This window comes from Notolabrus celidotus, chromosome 5, assembly GCF_009762535.1.
Source record: "Notolabrus celidotus isolate fNotCel1 chromosome 5, fNotCel1.pri, whole genome shotgun sequence".
NCBI lineage: Eukaryota > Metazoa > Chordata > Actinopteri > Labriformes > Labridae > Notolabrus > Notolabrus celidotus.
Window position 1 is genome coordinate 12,447,018 of NC_048276.1, and position 26,029 is coordinate 12,473,046.

General features: G+C 41.1%; 2 protein-coding genes across 3 annotated transcripts in view; one reads left to right on the forward strand and one right to left on the reverse strand.

Annotated features, from left to right (window-relative positions):
- Positions 1-12,083: 12,083 nt before the first annotated feature.
- mepce (methylphosphate capping enzyme) lies at positions 12,084-25,109 on the reverse strand. Of its 2 annotated transcripts, none has more exons than XM_034683107.1 (5): positions 24,607-25,109; positions 20,445-22,345; positions 15,931-16,149; positions 14,638-14,761; positions 12,084-14,547 (listed from the first exon to the last, which is right to left on the reverse strand). In XM_034683107.1, the coding sequence occupies exons 2-5, from the start codon at positions 22,296-22,298 to the stop codon at positions 14,513-14,515; spliced, it is 2,232 nt and encodes a 743-aa protein (XP_034538998.1). In that variant the 5' UTR covers positions 22,299-22,345; positions 24,607-25,109; the 3' UTR covers positions 12,084-14,512. The 2 variants fall into 2 exon arrangements, with proteins under 2 accessions (XP_034538998.1, XP_034538999.1); XM_034683108.1 differs by having other exon boundaries at positions 24,478-25,109.
- The window catches only part of LOC117812390 (serine/threonine-protein kinase PAK 3), a 55,060-nt gene continuing 53,481 nt past the window's right edge, over positions 24,451-26,029 (forward strand). The window contains exon 1 of the mRNA XM_034683112.1: positions 24,451-25,027. The gene's annotated coding sequence lies outside the window, so the exon portion shown is untranslated. The remainder of the gene's footprint in view (positions 25,028-26,029) is intronic.

Here is a 26,029-nt window from a genome sequence, read left to right on the forward strand (position 1 = left end):
AGGTTTTCTTCTCTCTGTAACACTCTGCGTTTTAACCCTCTATCGCCATCCTCTGTTCAAGGAGTTGAATTACTACGGAGCCCATTGACTAGTAATGGTAGTTATAGTAATTTGTTTATCCTGTGCGCACAGGGAAAACACGTTTTACCTTCACTATGAAACGACTTCTGCTTGGCTTAATTAGCGTAAATAACATATAAAATGAAATTTCCCACCCCGAGGACACTGCCATTTGACTGCAGGAGCTGAGATCGAATAGAGACAAGCTGTCGGCCATTAGAACAGTGAGGGGAAAGTGGGTAGAGCAACTTCCACTACTCAATAACCCAGGCCCTAATGTCACAGTAGATGAAAGGCTAGTTGCATTCAGAGGTACCTTCCATTTTAGGCAATATGCCTTCCAAACTTTTTGGAGCCAGGGACCCCTTACAGGTGAGAAAATTGTCCAAGGACCCACTCATAATTGTAACACAGATTAAGCACATTAGTGATGTGTCATGATCAGAAGCATGCTTTATAGTGAATCTGAAGAGCCGGCTCGCATCGAGAGAGAGCCGGCTCCCAGTTTTTCCCTTTCACTGCTTAGCTCTCACAGTGCTCAGCCCCAGCTCTGCTCACAGCAGAACTTTGTTTTGATTGGTCAGCATGGCGGCCATGTGGCCAATCACATATGAGGATATAGGTGATACATGTGATGGAGGGGAGGCTGTGTATCGTGTATCTGTTCCTTCTGAGAGGGTCTTCTCGAAGAAAGGGCAAAGTCTATGGCAAATACTCACTGAGAGGAGAAATCGGATCAGCCCATCCAAGCTGAGGCATCAGATTTTTCTCAATGCCAACCTGCACTGAGGACATTAATACTGTTTGATGAGTTTGGTTCTGGTTCTGTTTGCTCGAGTCTGGTTCTGTTTGCTGGAGTTGGTTTCTGGTTCTGTTTGCTTGAGTTTGGTTCTGGTTCTGTTTGCTTGAATTTGGTTCTGGTTCTGTTTGCTTGAGTTTGGTTCCGGTTCTGGTTCTGGTTCCGGTTCTGGTTCTGGTTCTGGTTCTGGTTCTGGTTGGTTGAGTTCGGTTCTGGATCGGTTCTGGATCAATTCTGGCTCGATCCTGGTTCGGTTCTGGTTCGGTTCTGGTTCTGTTTGCTACAGTTTGGTTCTGGTTCTGTTTGCTTGAGTCTGGTTCTGGTTCTGTTTGCTTGAGTTTGGTTCTGGTTCTGTTTGCTTGAGTTTGGATCCGGTTCTGGTTCTGGTTCCGGTTCTGGTTCTGGTTGGTTGAGTTTGGTTCTGGATCGGTTCTGGATCAATTCTGGATCGATCCTGGTTCTGTTCTGGTTCGGTTCTGGTTCTGTTTGTTTGAGTTTGGTTGTGGTTCTGTTTGCTTGAGTTTGGTTCCGGTTCTGGTTCCGGTTCTGGTTCTGGTTCTGGTTGGTTGAGTTCGGTTCCGGTTCGGTTCTGGTTTGGTTCTGGTTCGGTTCTGGATCGGTTCTGGATCGGTTCTGGATCGGTTCTTGATAAATTCTGGTTCGATCCTGGTTCGGTTCTGGTTTGGTTCTGTGTCGGTTTGGTTCTGTTTGCATGAGTTCGGTTCTGGTTCGGTTTGCTTGACTTTGGTTCTGGTTCTGTTTGCTTGAGTTTGGTTCTGGTTCTGGTTTTGTTTGGTTGTGTTTGCATGAGCTTGGTTCCTGTTCTGCTTGCTTAAGTTTGGTTCTGGTTCTGTTTGCTTAAGTTTAGTTCTGGTTCTAACCCTAACCCTACATAAATCCTAATACTAAACCCAACCCTAACCCTAATCCTAACCCTAACCCTAACCCTAACCCGAATCCTAAACCTAACCCAAATCTCAACCCAGACCCTAACCCTAATCCTAACCCTAATCATAACCCTAACCCTAACCCTAATCCTAACCCTAACCCTAATCCTAACCCTAACCCTAATCATAACCCTAATCCTAACCCTAACCCTAATCCTAACCCTAACCCTAATCCTAATCCTAACCCTAACCCTAATCATAACCCTAACCCTAACCCTAATCCTAACCCTAACCCTAACCCTAATCCTAACCCTAACCCTAATCATAACCCTAATCCTAACCCTAACCCTAATCCTAACCCTAACCCTAACCCTAATCATAACCCTAACCCTAACCCTAATCCTAACCCTAATCCTAACCCTAACCCTAATCATAACCCTAATCCTAACCCTAACCCTAACCCTAACCCTAATCCTAACCCTAATCCTAACCCTAATCCTAACCCTAATCATAACCCTAACCCTAACCCTAATCATAACCCTAACCCTAACCCTAATCCTAACCCTAACCCTAATCCTAACCCTAACCCTAACCCTAATCATAACCCTAATCCTAACCCTGACCCTAATCCTAACCCTAACCCTAACCCTAATCATAACCCTAACCCTAACCCTAACCCTAATCCTAACCCTAATCCTAACCCTAACCCTAATCATAACCCTAATCCTAACCCTAACCCTAATCCTAACCCTAACCCTAATCCTAATCCTAACCCTAATCCTAACCCTAACCCTAACCCTAATCATAACCCTAATCATAACCCTAACCCTAACCCTAATCCTAACCCTAACCCTAATCCTAACCCTAACCCTAATCATAACCCTAATCCTAACCCTAAACCTAACCCTAACCCTAATCCTAACCCTAATCCTAATCCTAACCCTAACCCTAATCCTAACCCTAATCATAACCCTAACCCTAATCATAACCCTAATCATAACCCTAACCCTAATCCTAACCCTAACCCTAATCCTAACCCTAACCCTAACCCTAATCCTAACCCTAATCATAACCCTAACCCTAATTATAACCCTAACCCTAATCATAACCCTAATCCTAACCCTAACCCTAATCATAACCCTAACCCTAACCCTAATCCTAATCCTAAACCTAACCCTAAACCTAACCCTAATCCTAACCCTAACCCTAACCCTAACCCTAACCCTAATCATAACCCTAATCATAACCCTAATCCTAATCCTAACCCTAACCCTAACCCTAATCATAACCCTAACCCTAATCCTAACCCTAATCATAACCCTAATCCTAACCCTAACCCTAATCCTAACCCTAACCCTAACCCTAATCATAACCCTAACCCTAACCCTAATCATAACCCTAACCCTAATCATAACCCTAACCCTAACCCTAATCCTAACCCTAATCATAACCCTAACCCTAATCATAACCCTAACCCTAATCCTAACCCTAACCCTAATCATAACCCTAATCCTAACCCTAACCCTAACCCTAATCATAACCCGAACCCTAATCCTAACCCTAACCCTATCCCTATCCCTAACCCTAATCATAACCCTAACCCTAACCCTAATCCTATCCCTAACCCTTATCATAACCCTAACCCTATCCATAACCTTAACCCTAATCATAATCCTAACCCTAATCCTAACCCTAACCCTAATCACAACCCTAACCCCCACCCTAACCCTAATCCTAACCCTAACCCTAATCACAACCCTAACCCTAACCCTAATCCTAACCCTAACCCTAACCCTAACCCTATTCATAACCTTAACCGTTACCCTTAATCACAACCCTAACCCCCACCCTAACCCTAATCCTAACCCTAACCCTAATCACAACCCTAACCCTAACCCTAATCCTAACCCTAACCCTATTCATAACCTTAACCGTTACCCTTAATCACAACCCTATCCCTAACCCTAATCACAACCCCTGGTTCTGTTCTGTGGATATGTTTGCAGTTTTTTGTTAATTTGTGCAATTAAAAATTTTGATTAAAATACTAATCAAAAGTAAGAATGGTTTTGTAACATAATGAATTCACAAAATTAAGCAATTATAAGTCTTCTCATAAAAACACCGTACGTAAAAGGGTTTTCAACACACTAACCATTTTTTTTGCAAAGTTAAGGTAAAACATACGGGTACAAAAAATCCTAAATTAAGAGCTGCTCGGGAGTCGAAAGAGCCGGCTCCTCTTTGGGACTCTTAGATGCCCTTGGAACTATTTGTATTGTAAAACTTATCAATGTAAATACTTCAGACCTGTACCATAGTTATAACCAGATAACACTTCAATTTAACTCAAGTAACCACTTGTATACTTTAAAACAGAGGGTCATTTCATTCCTTGTGGACTCAACATGACAGCATTTATACTTTTCAAGTAATTGATCTCAAACGCTTTCAGAAAATTAACAGTAGCAAGACTCACATATCCCTTCGAGCCACCAAATGGTATCATAACAATGGTGTATGCTGTTTTGTAATGGCACAGCACAATTTTATAATTTATTAGAAATGTATTCCAATTATTTCATGGACCCCCACGCTATGGTTCGTGGACCCCCAGGGGTCCCAGGACCCCACTTTGAGAACAACTGGTCTAGAAAATACCAAAAAATAAAGGCAATGAGTATACTTCTTTTAATTTTTTTCACCTTTACATACTCACCTACTTAACATATACTAAATACAGTACAACATTTATCGTTCAAGATTTATTATTCAACTTTGCATTTGGTGCCTCACAGCACTCTTGTTTAATATACATAATTTTATCTGGTATTGATAGGTATAGCAATAGCAATTTTATTACAAGGCCCATTTCATTACGCACACATACCAAAGTAATTCCATAATCGCTCTTTCATCAATCACATTTTTACAATTTCCCCAAAGAGGGTGTGCAGTGTTAGAATTGGCAGCCTAAACCATTTTGTGCTCTTCCTATTGAGAAAAAGCTTTTGAATTTGGCAAGCTGTTAACAGTCCTGTATCTTATTCTGATCTCCACTGACTGTGCTGTTGTGCTTAGCTCCGAATGCTCAGTTGTTTACTTGTTTTCAAGTCTCATGGTGACATGAATGAAGAGCTGGAAACTGTTTTTAAAAATTAGAAAAGAAACCTCAACACTAATAATAAACAAGTGAGCAAATATTTTTGTCATGAGCACTAGAGGGCATGCCATACATGTTAATGTCCCTGTGGACCTGCCTTCTATTGTTACTGTTTTGTTCACAGTCCTGCCCTGTGTCACTGAAGCAGTATGTTTTGTGCAGTTTTATTTTAGTTTCACAGCATCAGCAATAACATATGAACCACTGCTATATTCAGATGTGGGTAGCACAGAGTTGTAACATAACGCAGCCCTGAAAACACAGAGGGACAGACAGAATTGGACTTCTAACTGTGTGAAAAACAAACAGATAAGTCATTTAACCTGTTGTTATAACTTTTGATGGTGTGGTATTTTCAAAGGAGTGGTCTATATGTACTCGTGAGTCCAGCCACTGGGGTTTCTTGAGGTAAGATCATCTTTTTTTTATTTGAAGTTCTGTGTCGGTGTGTAGAGTTTTCAGTATCTCTTGTACAGGTTGGAAAATAAACTTTTGCTTTGTTAGTTGATCATAACAAACCATCTGAAATTCCCAAGAAGCTGCAGCTGTTGACTAAGCTGAAAGCTTGCAGTCCTGACCTTCAGCACTCGGACTGCCATCATTCAGCCATACTTTGTTATTGTGATTTGCACAGAGCACGACGGACTCCTCCCCCGTGGTGGAAATGCTGTATAAATGCAGCATCAGCCTGTCCAGCACAGTGTCTGAAAGCTTATTGGTACCCAAACATGAAGAGACTGAGCTTGGTTCTCCTTGTGCTTCTCCTGATGCTCGCAGTTGGGGAGGGTAAGCAATGAATGGATACTCACATATTCCTACTGTGCGAGATAAAACCAAGCAAATCATCTTCTGGCAAATGCTCAAAATACTCTGTGCTCATACTGGGCCTGCTTGTCTGGCTCTGAAGAGGAGTGAACCAATATCTAAAAATGAAGCCATTTGTAACTCATTCCAATATCAAAGTAGTTTACATATTTGAGAACTTAAATCATATTTATTTATAATGACCTACAGGCAATGATCCAGAGATGCAATACTGGACTTGTGGGTATAGAGGACTCTGCAGACGGTTCTGCTATGCTCAGGAGTACATCGTTGGTCATCATGGTTGCCCTCGTAGATACAGGTAGACTGCAAGATTCATACAGTAGAATGTGCAATACATTGCAAGATTTGCTATATATTTTTTTTTTATCTCACTTAACAAAACAACTCTATACAAGACTGTGTTTTCACAAAGTATTGCTTTTCGTTGAGCTCACTACTTTGCACTGTGCTCATTTTCAGGTGCTGTGCTACACGCTCTTAGCAGCTGCTGATGTCTGCAAGATGTCACAGCATGCGGGCTGACATCTTCGGTACAGGATCTGTCAGTACAGACAGATGCAGTATTCTTCTGGCTTGATCCTTTGACAGTGGTGGTGATCTCCGTCGACCCTCTCTTCATGTTGCTGTGGAGTTTGACTCTGATGGGTTTTGAAGTGAAGATCTTGTATTAGCAGCTATTATGTGTGAAGCTGAAACCCTGTATCTTATATTAGAAATATTTTGCTTGAAATCCAGTGTGATGAATCCTGTACCTCAAACAGTACCCTTCAAACTCTGAAATACAGTGTTCCAATAAATGCATGAAAAAAATACTCATTTTTGGTTTGCTGATATTTAGTACTATCAACTTCAAGTACACTGTCCAACACATAAAGCAAAGTGCTGCTTCCCTTGCCATCTAACAAACATCTGAAATAAGTGTTATCACCTCTACACCCAAACTGATATTTGGGAAATATGAGCATGGAAAGCAGTCTGAGTAGAGCTGCATGCTTTCACTCAGCCCTGATCTGACCGGAGACAATGATGATCAAGTGACTAACCCAAATAGCAATGATGGAATAGAGCTTTTGTGAATGAAGTGTAATGTCGCTCGTCTGTGTTTATGTCATCTCACCATTCTGTCTGTCTAGACAACACTGTCTGGAACAGACGGACAACGTCACAACCCAGCAGTCACGATTGCAAAGCAAATTCATTGTCATATTGTCTGCCTATCTCCAACTGTAAGGTCAAATGTCTGTGTCGGGGAACTTGCTTTGTGGCTTAGCTTTTATTAGTGTGCAAAGTTAGCATTAGCTTAAAACAAATACAGTGGCCTCTGTTTGAGCAAACAGCATTGTAAGGGAAAGGCTGGCATTATTAACTATGAACAGTGCCATCCAATAGCCAGCTTACTGAGAGACTGAAACCCTTTTTTGTCCATGTGGTTACTGAATGCTGTACCAGCAGGCCGGGACCTGAAGATGGTTGATGACTGGCCCAGGCTAGTAGGTGTTAAAGGCATGGATGCTATTTGTAAACATGAGCCGCTGTATTGTGCCCTGCATTGTCATCTGGGTCGAATCTTTGTACTATTCAGACAGCGCAGCGTGACCCAACTACAAAGGGGTAAAACCCCTCACAAACCTGTTTACACGAGGCTGTCTGTCTTCACAAAGCTGACAGCAACAGCTTAAAACTGAAAGTTATGACAGGATGGATATTTTTTATAACTGTGTACAACTTTGATTGTAAAGAAATTGAGGTTTGAAGATGCTGTGGCTGTTTTTTTAATCTGAATTCACAGCAACTGATTCACATTCAACTATCTGATTGCAGGTAAGGAAGAACTTTGATTACAAGCCAATGAAAAACCAAGTGAACATGGGACCTGGTTACAGTTGTTCTTGGGTAAGTCATCAGGCCTGAGTCTCATAATATACACTGAGCTTTAATTAATATGATTTCATTAATCAAGATTAATCTGATCTTTGACATTTTTACTTCATATGTTAACCATTTGAGAATTTAACCAAATAAAACTATCTTGTTCAAGTGCTGTTTTTTAAATAATCTGCTTCGTTAGTTCTCCTTAGACTTAATTTTAACAGACAACAGCCCAGTGGTTTATTGAGAGGTTCAATGAAGGACCAATGAGGACTAATAATGTGGAACTGACCAGACTGGCAATGACCAGCAAGCAAAAGGGGGAAGCGGGCCTATGGATGGTACAAAGTTCCGACCAAACATTTAAAGCTGGGGTTGGTAGTCATGGAAAACTAGCATGAATTTGAATGTAGCATTTCCTCATGACTCCGTCTAACCCCTCCCCTCCTCCCCCGGAGCTCCTCCAAAACGACGGCAGGAGACGGGGACGAGGAGTACACGCCGGGGAAATGTACGCGCAGGAGGCGGGCAGAACGGCAGGACGGGATTTGAATGGCTTAAAATTTTGGCACCCAAAAACGGTGATTGGTTGGTGTTTTCTCAGGTTTACTCCGGCTGTATATAGCAGCTTTTCTTCGCTCTTTTTTAAGAACACATTATGTATTGATTGCCATCAGGACATAAAGATCATTTTAACCAGTATAACAAAAAGTGTATCTTAATCTGATTACCAACCCCAGCTTTAAGGTCTACGAATCCAGTAAGAGAAAAGTGGAAGGGGAGAAATCAGTGGTAAGCAGTAAGATCTGCTGATGTAGAAGAAATCTGGGTATAAAGGAAATGCCCCAAGGAGCTAAAGCCACTGTGTAGACTCAAGTGGTCTGGAAAATACTCACTCTGTCTCTTTGGCGCAGAAATGAGCTGCCACATCTTCATTCCAAAGGAGAAAGATTCCCAAGCATGCACCAGCGTGGTGGCATCCACCTGCTTGATGTGGAATGGAATACTTTTTTCTTATGGTGTTGGCAAGACAAACAACTCACTTCAAACTACTACTATATGCCAAAAGCCAGTGGTTCAAGCATTTGATGGTTATGTCGAACACTAAACTGTGACATGGGAATAAGTTTGGACGTACACAGAAAATAAGATTAACTTTGTTTTACACCAATTCATCACTTTACCTCTAACTCTCCCAACCCCATCCAAAAATAACAGCTTGGAAAAAGAATAGCAACCCACTTTACAATCTCAACCATCTTATTTGCAGCAAGATAATCTACATCTGTGAAAGACAGTTGGTCCAAATTGTAGAATCCCATTTCAGCGACTACCATTCATGTGATGCTCTATAGACAATGTCACACGACTGAGCTCCAGACAACTAGCTAGCTGAAGCACCAGTAGATAGTTGGGAAGTTACAGCCAGGTAGGTCTAGACTTGGGCAGGGAACAGCTCCCAAAATGTGATCCAAAGCCCCATAATCTCAAGCCCAACTAGAACACAGGACAAGACCTGTAAGATCCCATAAGCTAATAGTAACAGGGGGAATGTGAAACTGGGAAGCAGTCACCAACAGGGCCATAACATGGGCCAACATGTGTTTAAAGACAAAGCTTTGTTGAGTACACTTTTTGATGGCTTCCCAAGACCCCAAAAACGTACGTCACCAGTATGACTCAAAAGCAAACTGTCAGCTATGTGAGCCTGCAGCACATTGCAGCAGGTTGCGAGTGGGCTTTGAAACAGGGCAGGTACAAATGTAGCCAAGACAAGAACTTCAGATGGCAGTAGCTGGGCCACAGAACAGCAACCCAAAGGAGTAGTCTGTCCTGGAATTTGGGTTTGAGTTCAACATAATCTTGACTAGCAGTTGAGATTTCTACTCAAGATCACTGCAGCCAGATGTTGCCCTGTGGCCAACCTCTACCAGGACAGTAGTCATGGTTGACTCCCCTGTCGCATGAGAGGTTAACAAGAAGCCTGTCTAGAACAGGTAGAAGAAATACAGTGAGCTGTCTGTGGCGTACACAGAAACCGAGTTGAAGGACTCTCCATAACCAACAGAGCTTCTTTGGAGGACCAACCTAACAACTCCTGAAATTTCAGATTCATCAGATCCAAGCAGTGGAAGACACTCAAGAAATTGGCTCATGGGGCAGTACATGGGACTTTGACTGGGTTTCAGATGTGGGGATTCAAAGAGGGACAGAAAACTGATGGCCGATGTCAAGCACAACGCGACTTCACAGAAGAACACTGTTAATTTTTTGTAGGAAATCAAATACTAACATTAAATCAATACTCCTCAACATGATTTCTCCCTTAACCTTACTTGATAGTTGTAATACCTTAACACAAACAAGTAGTGTTGTAAAACCTGCATAGTGTCATGCTCCCATTTCCACCCCCCCAAAAAACATTTTGGTTCACTAACTTTACAATGAGCTCTGAGAGCACAAACCAAACTACCGAATCTGAAACCACTTTTAATCAATGAAAAAGATGAACACAGAAAAAATGCAGATAGATCTTCTTGTTAAGAGGAATGAAGATTAAAAGATCCCCTGACAGACGGGTTGCGTTTATTCCAAGCTTTTCCAGAAAACCGTCTCCAAAAGAGTTAAACATAAAACAAACTAACTATAAAATGTACCTAAACTGTTTTAAATTCGCTCCAGTCATATCAGTAGTAATTCAACAGGAAGAGGTGATCATACACTCCTTGACTTTGTGCATTTGATGTGCAACAAGGATATTTATTCTTCACCCAGTTGGAGCTGTTTCACAACAGATAGAGCATTTTGGAGCACAATTTCTGTCTTTTCAGTGCTATATTGTTTCTGGCAGAAATGCCATTGACATTTTGTTGAAAATGCTGCTTCAAAAATAAAATAGGGGTTTAGCTACATCACATCAGTGAATTGAAAGCAAGAACATGTGAGCATACATTTGAATGTGAAGTTATACAAGTGTAGAATTTAAAAGTGGTTGCTCCAAGCAGGATTACGACAGCATGTGTGTAGTATTGACTAAAAAGAAGCTTCTCTCAGACAAACTCCAGATAACAAAATGCTGTAATTATCTGTGTTTTCAGCTCAGAAGGGTCTGCAGTTTTGATATTGAAAAATTCAAAAGTTTGAAAATGTTTTTATATTAAATTAAAGAAACAACATAAAACTTTTTCCCTTTCATTTCACTTATAGAATGAAAATGCAAAACAGTACATTTTAAACTACACTCACATTTTCTCGACCTCTTTTCAATTCTATAAATTGAGTTAATTTAAGTTGATAATTCCTAAGGAGAAAAGGGCAATAAATTTAAGGGCAAAAAAAAAAGTATTTTATAGGTATATTACATGAATATTATAACAAACCTGAGCACCATAAATCTGAAATTGTTATATTTCTGTCTGACTGACATTTCTGATTTTAAGCACTGCTGAAACAGGAAGTCTTGACCAGTGGCGGTTCTGGGGAGGGGCCAACAGGGGCCAGTGCCCCTGTAAAACTGAACCTGCACCCCCCTGTTGCCCCCCCTCCACACCAAAATAATATTATAAATAAAAAAAGCTTCGGTATCGCGCCGATGTTGCAGGCGGAACACATGCGTGTGGCACTTGGTTCCAGTCCCTTAGAGCGCTATGGGACTCATGTTGAGTGTAAACAGCCAAACAGCTGCTGTCAGTCTGCATTTTGATATAGTACACAGTAGTCTATATGTCTAGTATATAGGGATGCACTGATGTTATGCCAGTTTGAACTCAGCCGGTCCTCCCCCTTCTCAGTCTCTTTTGTCAGGGTTGAATGTGTCCTTCCGACAACACCCTTGGCCCCAGCCTTGCCCCCCAGTAAAATTGGTCTAGAACCGACACTGGTCTTGACCCCTATCTTTCAGGAAATTTAACATAGTAAAATGTCAATCTCACTTTGAACAACCTAATACAAATCCCCATGGACAGTATAACTTATACAGCACTGCATATGACAACATGCAATTTCACATCTCCAGCAAAGAAATACTTCAGCTTGGATGCATGACTTGTAAGTCGGGCCTTTGGTGTTAGAATCAGGTAAAGTCCCGCTGCTGGGACAGTAAGGTGCAGTCTTTCATATTGGTGGCAAAAACATTTTGTTTCTTGAATAAAACGCTTATTCTGTAGCTCGCAAGGAGGAAAACTTTTGCTAATTATGGAAAAAGCAAAGTGCCCATGAAGATACAGCAATGGGGCTGATCTAAGCCTGAGAGTCAGATTGTCTGAGCTTAGAGGAGAGGTGTGGTTGGTGCCCTATGTCGTGTGTTTGACGGGCTGACAGATTTCAACCTGAAGCTTCATTTTATAGGATAATCAGTGTTCCACAACATATAAAAAGTTTGACGTTAAGAAAATGTTGAAAAGTTTCTATTACGAAGAACTTCTAAATGTCTATGATGTATCAAATGAAGTGAAATGAGAGTGCACTGACAACGACACTCCTTTCAAACAGTTTATAAAAAAATAAAGAGCAAATTTAACAATCCATTTGCCTGCCAGGACAGAACAAATCAAACACATCAGAGCTTTGAAATGTACACATTCGTATCTTGATACAGAGCTGGATTAGTGGCCCGTTTTGGGACCAAAACTCTGACCTGTGACTCACTCACAACTTGGCAGCAAAAAATTTGAAAACAAGACAAAAAGAAAAATTCACTTGAAAATGACAAAAGCAGTTATAAACCTAATATCGACAACAGTTAAAGAAAAAATTTCAAACATATTTACATTGATCATTTACTAAAACAGAAACACAGTATCACCTATCTTTGTCATCATCTCCTACCCTAGTATGCTGAATGATAGACATGAACCAGTCACAGAATGGGGACTTTTTTCTGTCCCAGCCACTTAAAATGAAACGTTGTTGATTAGCGGTGTCAGTGCAATCTTATAAAGTTACAATCACAAAGACAAATTGCCAAAAACTCATAAGAGTCCTCATGAGGATTAAGACTGAGATGTTGACAGGATATTTTGTGAAATTCAAGAGCAGAAAAGACCCTTCAAACATTTTGGCAGTAATTCCAAACAAACAGCATATTGTCATTAAAAAGAGTCATGTGGCTGCTTTTCCGTCATTTTAGACACAAATCATTTTCACTGATGTAAATGTTGCACTCTTACAGAAGTTAAGTCTTACTGAAGAGCTAGAAAATGATTTAGCTGCTGTTCAAATTAGCGCCTTTTCAGTAGTTTTGATTAACCCACTCAAAACAATGCATGTGTCAGAGTCATTAAAATGCTTCAATAACAGGCTCTCTATTTTCAATGCACTCTTAATTAGTGTCTCAGTCAGCACCTCATGAAGGACATTTTTTGACAATACATTAAGTAGGGCTATGGCTTAACTGTCATTAGAAAAAAAAAACACATCACTGCATGCTACAGATCTACCTTGCAAAATAGTCCTTGTGGTCTCTGTGCTGAATTATTTAGAGCTGAGCTCACACCTGAGTGTCACCACAGCTCAAATGTGCCCCCTACCATTAGGATGGAGCATCAGTAAGGCTTAGAGAACCCATGAAGTGATTTGTTGCCTCTAGAACGGCTCAAACTATCTAAACTAACACTCATGACATGTCAAAGAAAGTTTGCATTCAAAACAGCCAAAACTTTCCTTTCCTGAAAATGTGATGTTTCAATTTTCACTCTGGGATTTAAGATTTCTAATGTAGACTGTTCAATGTTACAGGGCGTGCTCAAAATAAGAACTCTTTTTACTTTTAATGACAACATTTTATATTTGATGGCTTAATTGTCCTTTATGATAGAAACATGTACAGAACAGAGGTTTTTTTTTTCGAAAAAAGGACGTCTTCGTGATGCACTGGTTAAGCATTCATTATCACTGGATACTTGTCTGTGCTGTTTTGAATGGATTTCCTCATTGTGCATTACTCTCTTTATCACTCATTCAAGACACTTGTCACTTCATAGGGCCTCAGGTTTGTGCAATTTAAGAGCTTTCATATAGTACAATTTAAAAACGTGGACTAAATTCTCACAGCTCAGTCACAGATTAGAGTTCATTCAGCTCTTTGGCCTATTTTGCAAAATAATGAAAACACTATCAGGGTGGGGAGATAGTACAAAAAAAACATCAGCTTTTACTTTCAGAATCTTTGGCTGATGTGATTTATTTGGCTGTTTTAAATTCACTAAAATATGTGCATGTTTATGTCCTTCACACCAGGATTCAAGGATAAGTCTTGATATCTTTGCCATCACTTGCTGCAGTGTAATCTGCACCATGAGGCTTCATTAACTGCATGAAATGGATCACCTTCACATTGGTGCTGCTTTTGTGACAGTATAATCAGACGATGGCTTTGTTTTTAATGATACCCTGCAGCTTAGAGGTGGCGGTCAATTGGAAAAGTCTGCCCTATCTCCCCACCTTAACATGTTTAATATATGGTGATATGGTGGCACGGAGCAGAGTTATGAAAGTAGAGATATGTGGCCGAAGATATTCAAACACATGTTATGGCCAAAACTGGGGCATCATTAGCACTAGGATAGTCCAAGGAAATGGTAAGATCAGGTGAGCACCTCCTCTGCAGGCAGGTCAGACTGTCATGTTCAGACATTGTGGAGTCCTGTCTGAGTTTATTCTGTTGTTCTTTAAGAATCTGTAGTCACAGAGGGTTCTGTGATTTGATAAGCGTGTCCATACAAAAGGATCCCCCCCCCCCGCTTCTGGTCCCGTTCCCCTCTCTGAATTTCATCTTCAGCGTCTGAGTAGCTGGAGAAACCGTGAAGGAGTCAGATGACTCCTAGCAGTCCAGGGCAGCTGACTGGCTTGTTTGTCTGGTTGGTGATTCAGGCTACTCACATTCAATGATCATCAAGGCAGGAGCGGTCATTTGTGAAATAAGTAGATTGGCCTCTGAAAACCTGTTGGGATGGAAAGAACAGTTGAACATCAAGCAGCAGAGGTGGACATTATCAAGTGTATAGGTTTGTTCTGGCAATTCATTACATTACCTCTAATTGAACACTTGGGGGCTCCAAGGTACTCAAAACTGGTGAAGCCCACCTCGTTTGTAAGGTATGATGAAAACTGATCAGGTCTGAGGCGGATGCTGTGATAATGCCTGTTAATATTATCCTGCAAATAAAAGGAGAAGCACATTTTCATTCATTACACCTCATCACACCAAAATTTAAAGTAAGTAATGGCCCTTTTCCATTACACAGTACCAGCCCTACTCGACTCGACTCGGCTCGGCTCTACTTGACTCGACTCTAGTTGGTTTGGGTACCTTTTCCACCAGCCCGAGTACCGACTCACTGTGGGTGGAGTCGTCATAACACTGCTGCGTGAAACTGCGTTCACGTCATTTTGAAGGCGACACAAAAACACGGGTTTGATTCCTGTGTTGAGCGTCGCGCTCATGACTCTTCAATGACGACATTCTCTTACCAATCAGTGGACGGCAGGCCGTCAACGTCACCTTTTACACAGAACTTCCACCAGATCCGTGTCCGGTCCGTCTCCGATCCCCTGCGGTCAAGCTCCGTGCTCTCTCGTCCATCACCACCCAGCGGTTGCGTCTTCGGAATGCAGCACGGAGCAGGACCGCCAGACAGCTGTAGTCATGTGACCGAGGTTTTGCCACGGCAATCACTGAATCAAGGATTCTCCTCCTCCACTCCTCATCCATGTTGTCTTTATCAGCCTCTGAAAACCTCTGACCTGTTGGCTCCAGGCCTCCGCTCTAAATGATATTGTTTTTGTCATAGTTAAGCTAAAAACGATCTAACAATAACACAGTGTTTAATTCTGAAATTAACCGGATGTTTTAATTTTGTTTTGGTGCCTGACTTCCTGTCCCGCTCCATCTGCTCTGTGCTGATTTGATGCGTTGCGCTCTGGCATCCGGCAAAAATAGAAGTCTTGCGTATCTGATCCATTGCGTTCCGACCTGCCGGCTCAGAGATGCAGCTTGAACGCAACGGAGTGGATCCAGTGGGGAGTAACAGATTGACTAGAATAGAAACCTATCAGATCCAATGCTGTGATGGATTGTGGCGGACCGGACACGGATCTGGTGGAATTTGGCCTTTAGTATCGGCTCAGCTCGCTTGGAACCAGAGCAGAGCAGGTACGAAAAACTGGTATCTGACAAGAGGTACCACGCCCGTGGAAACGCAACACAAACCGAGTAGAGTCAAGTCAAGTTGAGTAGAGTAGGGCTAAGACGGGCCGGTGGAAAAGGGCCGTAACACAGGGTGTTTCTTTTGTGTCACAATAGCTCCGTCAGCACAGTTTCTTACCGTCAGCTTCTTCCTCCTCACGTAGGACTCCCAGGGCTGTGGCTCCAGGATGAACAAGCCTCCCGGACGGAGATGTCTGTGGACCCTCTTAAAGAGCCGCTTCAGGCCGCTGTCTCCCCAGTTCAGGTGAACCCACTTGCTAACGCTCAGGCACAGGATCACGTCGTACTCCGGCCGCTGAGTCACAAGAAGATTATCGTTGTCCAGGACATAATTGGCCTAAAGGAGGAGGGGTATGGGCATTAGTGCTATGAATGTAACAAAGTAGAGACTTGCTGATATGAGAAACATTTGAGACGCCACAACACCTGACAGTCTGGGGAACACATTTGGAATCATATTCATCAAACAGTTTTTTTAATCTGACAGCAGAGTGCAGTGACGTGCAGCTCCAAATACAAATCATCCCTTGCATACCACACAAACCCTTTGCTGCAGGTGAACAACAGTTGTGTGACACTGAACCTCTGGCTCTGTTAATAATGATAAAACACCAAGTTGTCTTCCACTCCTTCTCATACGAAGATTTGAGCTATCAAAGAGGGATGCCCTGCAACCTTTCCTGCTACTCTGTGAAACCACTTGACTTTCAAATAGTACAAGATCATTATAAAACTTGAATTCAGAAGGCCTGGAAGGAGCTTGTTGTGATAATCGGCGTGTTTCTAATCAAGTTAAATGTCAAATTTGCATTCAGCTAGCTCCTTCTTCACCAATAAGAAGACATGCTTTGGTTTGTGGCACCATTTTTCACTCAAAATAAGTCAAGTGAATTTGAGTCTTTGGGCATTTTAGTGTCTGGGAAAAAAAAGACAGACGGCAAAAATGTTTCAATACTGAGGCTACAGAATGTGACATTTGTTCGACATGACTGCGAGGTATGACACTATTAAACAAGCATGGGTTAATTTGCATAATCATTTCTTCATGTTAAGAAAGTAAACAGAGGATGGAAGTACCAAGTTGAGGAAAAACATCTGGGGTGTGTTATTTAATCATTGTAACACGTCATAAAAACAGAAAATATTTCCTTTAAACAGCAATGGAGAGTGAGACTTCTTGATCTGAACACAATCTTTATGCACTATACCCATACATCACTGATCTCCTGTCATTTTATGTTCCAGCCTGATCACTTAGGTCCTCGAATGCTTCCCTTTTAAATGTTCCTCGTGTGTCTCACACAAACACCGGCCAGAGAGCTTTCTGTTTTTACACCCCTAAGCTTTGGAACTCTCTGCCTCTGGACATTAAACGGCAAGCTCTCTGGGTGTTTTTAAAAGTAAACTCAAGATTTACATTTTTAATCTAGCTTTTAATTTGGATTAATTTATTTTTACCCCTGGACTGCAATATTATTATTATTATTATTCAAAATTATTATTTAAATTATTATTTTAATGATTGTTTTAACATTTATTTATCTTATTTGTAAAAATTAATTAATTATTTATCTATTTATTTCTTGTATTCATCTGATCTGTTAACGCTACCTTATTTTTAACTTTTCTTTCCACTATTATTTATTTGATTAATTTTACTGTATTGATTTTATTTTATTTTGAAGTATTTTATTTATAATCATGCCTTTTATAATTTACCATTGCTGTTGTTTTCTGTCTCTGTTATTCTGTGAAGCACTTTGGGGTGCATGTTTTTAATGTATGAAAGGTGCTCTATAAATAAAGTTGAGTTGAGTATACCCGGAACTGCACAGGTGTAAGGAATCCCTGAAATGTGTTGTATTTAAGTATCAGCTTTTGTTTGCCCTCTATCATGATTTTTAAAAATCCTTTAAAAGTCCAGTTTGTTGCAGTCGTTTCCTCTTTTGCTTCCAGTAAGTTGTATTAAATTGGTTGTATTGAACGCAGCTCTACTGCTACTGCAAATAATTGTGTTGCATATTTTTTTAAATTGCTGTTGGGCTGTTTTTGTTTTCTAGTTTAAAACATTTCCACACTGCTGACATTTTAGCCACAGGGTTGCTAATGCGAAGTTACTTGCACGTTTGCGATCTGCTGCAAATTGCGCTCAGTTTACAACAGATCGACCTGAGGTGATCGACTCAAATTGCTGATTCCCAATCAGTTAAAAAATGCAGAGATATGCTCTGATCTGAAAGTTGAGATGCAATCAGGGCAGGCTTAGTTCTATCACACATATCCAGGAAGGTTAAAGGAAGGTGACAAAGATTGTTCTCTTAATCATTGAAATATATAAGGCGTACAAATAAAAAACATCCGTGATCTTTTATTTAATATATCCACCTTCTAATGCCTGCACTGTTTGTCAAACAAATAGAAGGCAGCCTGACATTTCCCCCTTAAATCAATCTTGTGTTGTGCAGGCTGAGGAGGCTCAAGCGCTGTTCTTAAAGCTTTCCACTCATTTACAGGATAAGCTCTGTGCTGCTCTGCCATTAGCTCTAATGCTCATAGCAGGGAGGAGGCGGTTATTGATTTCATTCAGAAACACTTGGGTTTCTTCATCCAACCAATTTATGCAGCTGCCCACACAAAGCCTGTAAGGCCTGAAGCCTTGATAGAATTCTGAATTTAAAAAAAAACTCTCCATAAAAATCCTTTATATTAATAGAAAAAGCTGTTGTAATATTTGGTAGGTTCTCGTCCAAGGGTGGCTCTGATGCCATGGGAAATGGTTCCAGCCACATCGCAACATCGGACTGGTGAAAGGAGGGACTTCCATTAATGACTGGCAGCTTCAGAGGACAGTGAGCCTCTGGTTGATAACAGATACAAAGACGTACAGTATCTCACAAAAGTGAGAACACCCCTCACAATTCTGCAAATATTTTATTACATCTTTTCATGGGACAACACTTTGATGAAACTTTGATACAATGTAAAGTAGTCACTGTATAGCTCGTATAACTCAAAATAACTCAACACAGTCGCGATGTCTATACCACTGGCAACAAAAGTGAGTACACCCCTAAGTGAAAATGTCAAATGTCAAACTTATTTGGTTCAGATGGTGTCAAGCGTATGTGGCAGCAACCAGGTGAAGAGTACAAAGATAAGTGTGTCTTGCCTACAGTCAAGCATGGGGGTGGGAGTGTCATGGTCTGGGTCTGCATAAGTGCTGCCGGCACCGGGGAGCAACAGTTCATTGAGGGAACCATAAATGCCAACATGTCCTGTGACATACTGAAGTAGAGCATGATCCCCTCCCTTCGGAAACTGGGCCACAGAGCAGTATTCCAACATGTTAACGACCCCAAACACACCTCCAAGACGGCTACTGCCTTGCTAAAGAAGCTAAGGGTAAAAGTGATGGAGTGGCCAAGCAATCCTCCAGACCTAAACCCTATTGAGCATCTGTGGGGCATCCTCCAACGGAAGGTGGAGGAGCGCAAGGTCTCTAACATCCACCAGCTCCGTGATGTTGTCATGGAGGAGTGGAAGAGGATTCCAGTGGCAACCTGTGAAGCTCTGGTGAACTCCATGCCCAAGAGGGTTAAGGCAGTGCTGGAAAATAATGGTGGTCACACAAAATATTGACACTTTGGGCCCAATTTGGACATTTTCACTTAGGGGTGTACTCACTTTTGTTGCCGATGGTTTAGACATTAATGGCTGTGTGTTGAGTTATTTTGAGGGGACAGTAAATGTACACTGTTATACAAGCTGTACACTGGCTTCTTTACATTGTATCAAAGTGTCATTTCTGCAGTGTGGTCCCATGAATAGATATAATTAAATATTTGCAGAAATGTGAGGGGTGTACTCACTTTTGTGAGACACTGTAAGTATGGAAAAACAAGTGGAAATTCCCTCCGCAATCCCAGTGTGAACAAGGGTTGTTCATCAATCACAAGATGAAACTGGCACACGTGCTTCCTTGTTAGAGGAAACATAAACCTTGAACTAAACAGGCCAATATAATTGCTTTAAAGATCTTATCTCAGAAGTGAGCAGACCCAACGGTGGCTTTTGTTAAACAGAACAATAAACAAATCTTAACACTTCCTACATTGTTGAAACTTTTCAATAAATACATCTGATCCTGCACACTTTCATCAGATTACAATGTTATCTTTGTGACCAAATTTAAGCCGCTATCCTTCATCATGGTTAATTCCATATTAATGTCCATGTGAGTCACAAGGTGCAGCCTGAATACTTTGGTAGAAATGACTGTGCTGTGACAATGACATCCCTAATTTAGAGCGCAGTTCATTATCGTGCTGATGTTCCAGGGAGAGTAAGTGGGTGCACGATTTATATCAAGTCTTCTTGTGAAGACAGACAGACCTCAGAGTATTTCCTGAACCATCCCTCCTCATTCCTCGCAAAGGATTGGGATACATTTGAAAATGTTTCAGGCCAGTATCTTCACAACATGCTATCTTAATGAATGTATAAGACACCTAGACTGCACAGCAGGTGCCCGATTGTGAAATACTGATTTAATCTAGGCTCCCATGATGGGATAACGCGGATATCTCTTCCATGCTGGGACCAAACGTCCACACACAGAGAGTGTGGTCTTACCTTGACAAAGGACACATTTGAGGGGAACTCCCCCGGCTGTGTGGAGGATGTTTCTGTGAGTGGAGGTGCAGCGATGGGCCCCCTGGAGATCCGCAGGGAAACGGGAAAAGAGCAGTGCACAGAGTCATCAGCGGGGGGTGAATCAAAATCTCCCTGCTCCACTCCCTCTGTTTTGCTGTCCTGCCTCTGGGTCCCTGTCTCATCTGTGTGACAGCAGTCATTGTCATTTACAGCCTCTGCAGGGCCACTTTCTCCTTTCACTGCTCTCCCATTTTCATCCCTGCTCTCGGCTTCATTGTGCTTCTCGTCTTTGCCAGTCTCGCTCTCGTCTCCATTCTTCTCCTCCTGTTTGGTGCCCTTGACTGCCCGCCTGGCCTCTTGGGTCTGCAGTTCAGACAAATAATGTCTGATGTTCTTGCGGGCTGCATGGACCAGACTGTTATCAATATCCAGGCCCAGTATGCGGGTAGGTCTTAGCATTTTGGCAATGTAGAGAGTTAAGTGGCCTGAGTTGCAACCTAAATCCAGAACTTCTTTACCTTCAAACCACTCTGGACGAAGCACACGTATTCGTGGGTCTTCGTTAGACCCTGGGTTGCGGTAACCATAATACTTGTTGTAGTTTCCATACTGGAACTTCTTCTTCTGATGCTGCTGATTTCCCTGGTTGTGGGGCTGCTGGTGTGACCATCCTCCTGGCCCCGTCCTGGGACCGCTACTCCTTGGTGTATGGAAGGACTGAGAATTTCTCGCCCCTCCTGAACCATAACTCCTCTCTCCTGTTCCTGACTTTCCAATCGGTGTAGAATGGGTCAGCGGGGGCTCAGCTTTGCCAGAGTTGCGTCTACGCTTGCGTCTGCTTGTCTGCTGGTTTGCTCCCCCTGATGCAAAGGAAGTGGGATCATCCAGAGATAGCAATGTTATCTCCTCCTTGCAGCTGCCTGAGTTGTCAGCTGAGAGCTCATGGGAGTCCCCTGTCGCACTGGAGAAGCTGTTGGACTCTTTGGAGGTATCAAGTGCAGAACACGATGCTAACACACCTTGAAGTGGTGCAGAGGTGCCAGGTGCAGAGGTGCCAGGTGCAGAGGTGCCAGGTGCAGAGGTGCAAGCTTTGAATTCACTTTTTCCTGATTCGGAGAGGTTCATCTGTGTGGCTGAGATCCCACCACCGCCTACTCCACCTCCGCCATGGTGTCTGTTGCGGTGTCTCCTCTTGCCACCACTCTTGAAGGGGGATACCAAAAAGCTGCTATCTGCTATCCCACTGTTTAGGTTCAGTGGATCTGTAATGTCTCTGGGGATGAGGATCTCCACGGGGTCGCGGCTCTTCGCTGGCAGTGGGGAGGATTTGGGCGTCTCTGCATTCAGCGCCTTGTTGACCTCCTCATCCAGGAGGCTGTTGAGATTTAGCGGGTCAAAAATGTTCCCACCCAGGAGGAAGTTGCTAGGCAGGACAGAGTCACTCTCAGAGTTGGCCCTCCGTCTCCTCTTGCCAGATGTTGGATGCTTGAAGCTGGAGTTGGCTGTGTTGCGGCGCTTTGTGAGCTTTGTCTGTTGTTGTTGTTGCTTGGAATGATGAAAGCTGTTCCTGCGGTTGAAGTTATTCTCGTTCCCTCTGGCTCTCTGTCCCGCACTGTCTGATTGAGTAAGAGCATCAGTCGTGCTGGTGTGTTTCGGTGAGGCTGCACTGCCTATGACAGGGCAGGCAGCAGCATCAAAATCAGGGGTGGCTGCAGTACCTTCCACCATGACGGATATATCACTGTAACCTCCGGTGCATTCTGAGAGCTGCAGAGGTGACGTGGAGGTGGCCTGTGGACTGCCAGTTTTTACAGTATCCTCATCAACAGACATCTCTTCTGGTTTGCAGAGCTGATGCAGACATGGAAATCTTGATGGATCTGAGAATGACAAAAAAGATTTCCTTGTTTGTACATTTGAAATATTTCATTATGTAAATCTTTTTAAGTAATAGGGACAATGCTACACAAAGCAAGGTGTTCACATTGCAGAAATAACTAGCACTGTAATCATGTATTGATGTGCAAATGTAATAATTATGATTCAATATCAATAAAGTGTTCAGACATAAGTCCATTCTATCATTGTGAGATACAGAAACCTCCATATTAGAATATCATTAAATATAATTTTCACTTTGGGGCTAGAGTCAGAATTGAATTGTCATTTCTATTTCTTTCGGATGATATAATTGCAATTAGCCATAATAAATGAGCCTGTGAAATCGTCTCAGATCGATCACAAGCATCTGAATTGAATGCTTTAATAGCATACTTTGTTAAATTGAACAAATATGATACCACTGTCCACAGAACTGATACAACAGTATCCTAATGGAGCATGTTAAATTAACATATTTATTTTATTATTTAACTATCACCTATATATCCTTTTTAATGTAAAACTACCCCACGTTCACGTCAGCATCTCTGCACTACTCACCACTGCCCTATTATCATATATTATTTTTAGCCTATATTACTCATGCCCATTTGTTATTCTTTTGTGTTTATAGTTGATGTTATTATTATTATTATATTTATATTTGTATGCCTTATTCTCATGCCTTTGTACAAAGAGAGCACAGTTTACCAAAGACAAATTCCTTGTGTGTTCTAGCATACCTGGCCAGTAAAGCTGATTCTGATACGTTAAATTAGCCTGAGCCAGTGCACACATGTAGATGAATATAATAAAAAAATACATTATGGAATAAATTACAATATTGCACATGGATATTGATGTATGTGCTCCTTTGTTTCAGAAACTCCAGCTTCTTAATATCTATAACATCAATATCTTTCAAATGTGTGTTTTTTGGTATAAAATACAACGTGAAGGGAATATCCCGGATCACTTCGAATTTTACTTTAAATTAAATTCACAGGTCCACTCTTACTCAACTCGCCAAACTTTATGTCTTCATCCTCCTGAATGTTTTACCTGTAGAAGTCAATTCTCAATAAGTTTCAGAGGCAGCAAATTCTGGAATATTTATTCCAATGTGGCGAAAAACTGTTTATCTTTAAAATGTTATAAAGGATGCTTGAAAAAAACTTTAAACCACTGTTACTTAATTATACTCATCATGCTCAACCACATATTCATAAACAGGTGTCCTAACACATCATATTCCTATTTTGTACTTTTGAATTCTGTTGATGTAATAACTGTATTTATATTAGTTGTTAATTTTGTATATTCTTATTTCATTTTATTTTTAGTATCAACTATTGTCTTTATATGTCAATTTGATTTGATTTACAATTTTATTGCTTTTTTCATCTTTTTTCAACATTCATACATTTACAGATATTCATAAATGCACCAAACAGAAACAATTGTGTATCTGCTTCAGTCAGCAAACTGAAAAATAAATATATAAAAATAATAATAATAATAGACAAATAAAATTGCAACAAAATAGTGATAATGAAAATAAACAAAAGCACAAATAAATAAAAAAAATAAAACAAACAAACATGATAATAAAATCTAGTATTTAGTATAAACAATTTAGTATTTTTTGATATTAGAACACTATTTGGGTGGAGGCTTCAAATAAGCTCTGAGTTTTCTGCCTCTTCCTGCACAGTATATTATTTCCCTTTGCTCTTTTTTTGGTGTGTATTTTCTTTTAATTGTGCAAATAAATAAACAATAAACAAAAATTTGTTTTTAGCATTAGTATTGCACATGCATGTGAAATATCACAGGAGTCTTTAGTGTTTTGAAGTGTGATTGTTCATGTTTACTTTCCTTTATCTGTTCTGAATATTCATACAACCAAAACCATACGTTTTAAGACTTAAAGTAAAATATCAGATTTGAGGGTCTTGCATGTGAGGTGACTCCAGTCTGGGGTACCTGACTTGAAAAGTTTCGGGGTCCCTCCTGTGTTGGACAGTGATCTAGTTAGCAGGCTAGCTCCTAGCTGCTGTATCGTGGGCCATACGTCGACTCAACGTTCGGCTCCAAAAACACGTTATTAGACAAACAGTGAAGTACCCACCTCGTTCTGCTGCTGCCTGAACCCCTCCTGAAACCGTGAGTCACATGTATGGAAGTGATACTATGTACCAGATGTCTACCTCTCCGCGTAGAGTCAACAGTGTAGTCAGCATCAAAGTAACAGTCTCACCTCTCGGCTCTCGGCTCTCTCCCCGCCTCCGGCCGGACTGTCACTACCTCTCTCCACACTCGAGCTAACGTTAGCCTAGCACACAAGTGTCCCTACATCAACACCACGGAGTCAGGCGACGTAAACACACACGGGGAAAACAGCGCGGGGATTCCGTGCGAGTCTGTCCGCGGCTACGGGCTCCTCCACCCTCCAAACTGTCTCCGTGACTTCTTCAGTCAACTCCTATCGCGCAGTGTCAGGCAGGTTGGGGAATAAATGATTCCATGATTCGCTGAAAGAGTCGGCATGGCGGCGCATCCGGGCTCCGAGCAGCAGCAGCAGCAGCTTGAGATGACTGGGGCGGAGATCTGTGACTGGGAGGAGAAGAACTCCTTCACTGGGAGATTATCAGGAGCCTCACCATGCTGGTTGTCACTAGGTCTGCAGATCTACAGCTCATTCTCTGGTCGATTCATTAATCGATCAGACTCATTGATTCATCAGAACTTGATCAAAAGTGATTGTTTTGTAGGTTTTTCAGAGGAAGGAGTAAAAGGTTCCAGAAAAGACAATTATACAGCATAAAACAGAAGTTTCAACTGCTAACATTTTGAAGCCTTAGACACTTGATAAATGACTTGGCAGTTAAACAAGCAGTTTAAATCAAATGTGTTGACAGTCAAATTTTAGGGAAGAGGATTAGGACCAAAGGAAAAAAAAAAATTAAGGTACAAAATATTTTTGTATTATTATTATGATGAGAAAAAAAGTCAGAATTATGAGATTAAAGTCAGAATCCCGGGATAAAAGTCAGAATTCTGAGATTAAAGTTAAATTTTGAAATTAAAGTCAGAATTCTGTGAATAAAGTCAGAATGAAGAGATAAAAGTCAGAATTCTGAGAATAAATTCAGAACTCTGATATTAAAGTTAGAGGTCTAAGATTAAAGTTAGAACTCTGAGATTAAAGTCAGAAATCTGAGATTAAAGTTAGAATTCTGAGTTTAAAGTCAAAATTCTGAGATGAAAGTCAGAACTCTGAGATTAAAGTCAGAATTCTGAGAAAAAAGTCAGAATTCTGAGGTTAAAGTCAGCATTATGAGATTGTTCTCAGAATTCGGACTTTTTTTTCTCAGAATAATAATACAAAATATATAATTGCCCTTAGTTTTATTTAACATTTTTCAGTGGCCCTAATCCTCTTCCGCAAAATTTAATTCATAAATTGACTAACTGATAAATTGTCTCCATTCTGTAAAGCCACATACTATAGTATAGAATTTATTAGAGACACATTCATATCTGTAGGCCTACATTTAAATATCCTACAATCAGCTAATGTTTAGAGGTTTTGATTGTAAGGAAATTACATTTCTGACAATCAGGAACATTTTATTATTTAATCCTGATCTCAATCTTTATTGTAGAAAATTCCTTTAACC